The sequence below is a fragment of the Arachis ipaensis genome, chromosome B04 (genome assembly GCF_000816755.2).
Source record: "Arachis ipaensis cultivar K30076 chromosome B04, Araip1.1, whole genome shotgun sequence".
Classification (NCBI taxonomy): Eukaryota; Viridiplantae; Streptophyta; class Magnoliopsida; order Fabales; family Fabaceae; genus Arachis; species Arachis ipaensis.
In genome coordinates, this window is record NC_029788.2 from 4,098,099 (window position 1) to 4,102,568 (window position 4,470).

At 35.2% G+C, this 4,470-nt stretch overlaps 1 protein-coding gene across 2 annotated transcripts; it reads right to left on the minus strand.

Annotated features, from left to right (window-relative positions):
* LOC107638488 (protein EI24 homolog) lies at window positions 1,120-4,334 on the minus strand. 2 transcript variants are annotated; one of them, XM_016341789.2, is made up of 11 exons: window positions 4,055-4,334; window positions 3,837-3,987; window positions 3,704-3,756; window positions 3,391-3,525; window positions 3,222-3,285; window positions 2,996-3,081; window positions 2,801-2,883; window positions 2,283-2,359; window positions 1,999-2,114; window positions 1,577-1,672; window positions 1,120-1,432 (listed from the first exon to the last, which is right to left on the minus strand). In XM_016341789.2, the coding sequence occupies exons 1-10, from the start codon at window positions 4,228-4,230 to the stop codon at window positions 1,606-1,608; spliced, it is 1,008 nt and encodes a 335-aa protein (XP_016197275.1). In that variant the 5' UTR covers window positions 4,231-4,334; the 3' UTR covers window positions 1,120-1,432; window positions 1,577-1,605. The 2 variants fall into 2 exon arrangements, with proteins under 2 accessions (XP_016197275.1, XP_016197276.1); XM_016341790.2 differs by having other exon boundaries at window positions 1,120-1,442; window positions 1,572-1,672.

Genomic DNA, 4,470 nt, shown 5'->3' on the forward strand with positions numbered 1-4,470 from the left:
GGGTAAAGTACTAAATTGGTCCCCTAGGTTTGGGCGTAATTCTGTTTTGGTCCTTAAGGTTTAAAGTGTTCTATTTGAATCCAAAAAAGTTTCATTTAGCATCAATTTAGTCCCACAATGAGGTCAAAATTAAATAATTAACAAAATGTTCTACATAACAACAGTTCAAGAATAAAATCGATAATTTGAAGAACAAGTACAAGCTCCAGAGGCACAAAATCAAACATTGATGCATCAATACATTTATTTATCATTTTCTTTAGTTTTATAGAAAATATTTTATTTATATTATAAAAGAATAATAAATAAATGTATTGATGTATCAATGATTGATTTTATGCCTCTGGAGCTTGTACTTGTTCTCCAGATTATCGATTTTGTTCTTGTACTGTTGTTATGTACGACATTTTGTTAATTATTTAATTTTGACCTCACTGTGGGACTAAATTGATGCTAAATGAAACTTTTTTGGATTCAAATAGAACACTTTAAACCTTAAGAATCAAAACAGAATTACGCCCAAACCTAGGGGACCAATTTAGTACTTTACCCTAGTTATAAAATTAACTCAATTTTTTTTGAAACAATTGAATCTTTGATTCTAATTATTAATCACAACATTAGTATTCTCTTAAAATTATATGTAATAAATATTTGAAGGAAGAGCGAGATAGATAATGGGAGAGAAAAGAGAGAGAAAGATAAAGAAGAAGGAAAAAAAGTGTTTGTTAAGAGTGGAGAAAATTATTTTATATTAATTGTAATGAAAAAATATCTCATGACATATTTTAATTTGTCAAATTAGTAATATAAAATATAAATTATAAGTTATATATAAAGTGGAAAGAATAGAATATTTTAATTATAAAATTAATAATATATAATAGATAAATATAATAGAATAATAGATGTAATAATCTCGAATACTCCGCCGTCAACCTTATTTGTTTCACAGTGAGGATCACATGCTGCAATCCCATTTTTCTCCTAGTGCGGTAAGGCTTTTTCAGAACAGCAAGATAAGATCTCAGCCTTATTAGTTAAAATTTAGTCTTTGTTTTATTTCTATTTTCTGGCTCCAAAATTTTCTAAGAAATTCATCTGTACATTATTCGGATGAGAAACAGAACGAGTTTCAAAGAATTGTATTCCATCGCAGTATCAAGACTTTCAATGCAATCAAGGGAGGTAATATGAATACGTTAGAACAATGCAACTGTACATATGATAATCAAGGTTGTTCTTATGCACAAAGATTTACGAAGCATGTACACTAAATTCATCATATAATCTCATCTCTACAATGTTTTGGGTAGAGGGACTCCCACCAAAATGCAAACCTGTGATCCGTCTCCAATGTGGTTCACTTTGGTGATTTTGTTTGGCTCTGGTTCAATGTTGTTAGTAGCTTTAACTTCAAGTATGTAGTCCACTGCATCATTTACCACGGATGCGCGCGCACGCACATATCAAACAAAACCAATTAAGCAACCTTTTAGAACAGACAAGTGGTGGGAACAAGGAAGTTTATATGAAACATTAAATGCTGGACAAAATCAGGAGTTTGTATCATTACCAGCAATAAGTTATGACAACGGAACAATGTTATTGTGCTTTTCTATCTTGCATCTGGTCCCGTTTCTCCAGGGGTAAAAGAGACAACATCCACATTCTGCACAAAAGCCAATCAAAGTACATGGGCAAAAATCATAATAACCAAAGTCTACCAGTAATGAAGAGCTTGCAAGCCCATTATTGGTCAGGTTTACACATTTTAGTGATCTAATCATGGATACTAAGCAGGGGGAAGGAAGTATTTCATGACAAGGATCTAGCTGCAGTTTGTAGCAGTGCTGTATCAACGTGGAGCTCGGAACCTTATCTCTAAGGCCATTATTTTACCACACGAGTGCTCTTTAATTTCGGGTCATTTGCCTAATAGGTATGCTCAGTAATGCTATGTCTCTAGAGCAAAAAGATTAGCGATGGGGAGCTTACGACACATTGTCAGCAATATAAAATATTGGAAGCTTTTCCACTCCTGCAGGTCTCCATTTGTGCTTTTCAAATGAGATTGCTTGCTCAGCTCTTGACGCAGTTGCAGTTAACACAAACTGAAATATAAATCTGTTACTATCATATTCATTCACAATAACATAACATGTTATTTTGGTTTGAACCAAAAAAAAAATGAAAAAAGGAAAGGATTCTAAAAGTCAAATTCAATATAGGAGTAATAAAGAAGAAATAGAAGCAGAACATCTGAGATAGTTTGCACATACCAGTGGGTAAAGAATAGCCATAATCCCGTAACTCACGAGAGGTGAGAAAAAGAATATCGCCAAAACACAAGGACTTCCTGTGAGGATATAAACAAAACTCTTAATCTATAATATGGAGTGAATCAGAGGATAAATAATCGAACATGATATATTAATTTTTATCAATAGTTCAATGTTCTTCCATAGGAAAATATTAATGGACTGAATTCTAACAAAGGCGACACCATATGGAAATACAGGTACAGCATATCCTTCAAAATCTCCACACTTGACAAAGTTGAAAATCCCCAATCCTCATGCCACAGTTATATATGAGACTAATTAATGTTATATTCCTTATTAGCAACAGACAGAAAAGTTGACCTGTTCTTCCTAAGTTCAGTATAGTAGGTTGTTCATATAAATAATGAAACAGTCAAAGAATAGCCACATGATCCAAGCATAAGAATATTCTCTAGGCTAACAAGTACATATGATTAATAAAGAAAACGTAAATGAGTTCTTAAATAAAACCTTACCGAAACCAGCAAAAAATGGCCAGTAAGATTGAAAATAGTCCAGCCTTTTATCAAGAGGCACTTCATTGAAATTCCATTTATACCTAACCAAAGTTAAAATTTCAAAGAAAGAAATACAGAAGTTAAACAATACCCAATTGTTAAGAACACTAAGGCTTTTACCCTAATAATGAAAGGAGAACACTAGATACATACTCGAAGCAGTAATATGCATACATCCAGGCGAGGAGCAAGAAATTGAGTACCTTCCCTATGTATGGTATAAATCCGGTTGCATAGACCTGCATATAAAATCAGAACTTGCTTGTAAGTTGAGTAGTAACGGTAAAATGAAGCAGAACTGAGTTTATTACATATCAAGGTAGATCTCTATATAGTATTTGACCAACAATGAATAAAGAAATTACAATGAATTTATTACCTCAAGAAAGAAAACACTCAGAAGGAGTATTGAGTACACCTGCTCTCCTATTCCAATCATGACCCTGAGTGAAGTAAACAACGTAGCTGAATCTTTTTACCATGGATTAATCCAGTAATAATTAACACCAACTAGAAAAGGACAAAGAAACTAAGAATTTGAACCTTACCCTCCCAAGCCAGCTGGTTTTTTTACATGACTAGCATTTTGTGAAGTTGGAGAATTGCTTTGGCTCGAGTCTTTCTCTCCTGGGAACTTGGATCGTCCCATTGCAGCATACCCAAACTTGGCAATGTCATTATACCTGACAACATTATTTGAAAGTCTAATTTTTAAGACAAACTCAAACATGACTTGAAGCACCTTCCTATGGAACCAAGCAAAGACTAGGGCATTATCAATGTACTTAATTTACAGCAGTGTGAATGCTCATCAACAATGAAGATTCTAACATCAGAAGATGATTAGAAAGAGAATGTTACCAGATTGTGCTTAGAACTATGCTAAAGACATATAGCGGGTAAAACCAAAGCAGCTGCAGGGAAGAATCAGAAAATATGAGATACGGAGCAAGCATATAACAGTGGAAGGAAGAGTAATTGAATTGATACTCACGTAAAAGCACTGAACGAGAAGAACACGCAAGATTGAATAGAATATGAGAGTGCCACGTAAGGGACAGAGTTGATGAGAAAGAAGGAGCGAGCATTGATCAGGGAGAATCCACCACAAGGCAGGGATGACAACAGAGTTCAGAACGAATATACTGCACAAATTGAAAGGAAGTCAGACAAGGGAGGAATTGAAATGAAAGGGGAGAGGGCGGAACCAACCTTCCTAAGAAGATGAAGCCGTTGAAGAGGAAGCACTGGCCGGTACGGCGGAGGAGGGGGCGGGAGCGGAGACAGAGGAGGAGGACGCGGTGGAGGCAGCAGGCCTCTCCGAAACCCTGAAGCCAGAGAGAAAGAACAGCTGCAGCCTTGGCTTTCGCCGCTCCGTCGCCGTCCATTGCGAACAACACGACACAGCGTTTTAGTTTGACTTCATCGCTCAACGCTCACGATTCTCTTTCACTCTCTTATGCCTAATCCCCCTACGCTTTTCTACAAGGTTACGCTATCTATGCATCTTTACTCTTCATTTTTATTTTTAATTTAATTTTACAGGGGTATAAAATTACTTAATGTCTAGACATTAGACAACAAAAAGAACTTCTCTTTTTCATGTGATATAGGATTTGTTTAGGTGA

What these genes read in the sequence shown, in the direction of transcription:
- LOC107638488 (XM_016341789.2), bottom strand. Translation starts at nt 4,230, where the DNA reads ATGGACGGCGACGGAGCGGCGAAAGCCAAGGCTGCAGCTGTTCTTTCT. An exon ending in GGCTTCATCTTCTTAGGAAG is followed by an intron (nt 3,988 to 4,054) that starts GTTGGTTCCGCC and finishes CAATTTGTGCAG; the next exon opens with TATATTCGTTCTGAACTCTG. An exon ending in TGGCTATTCTTTACCCACTG is followed by an intron (nt 2,115 to 2,282) that starts GTATGTGCAAAC and finishes TTTATATTTCAG; the next exon opens with TTTGTGTTAACTGCAACTGC.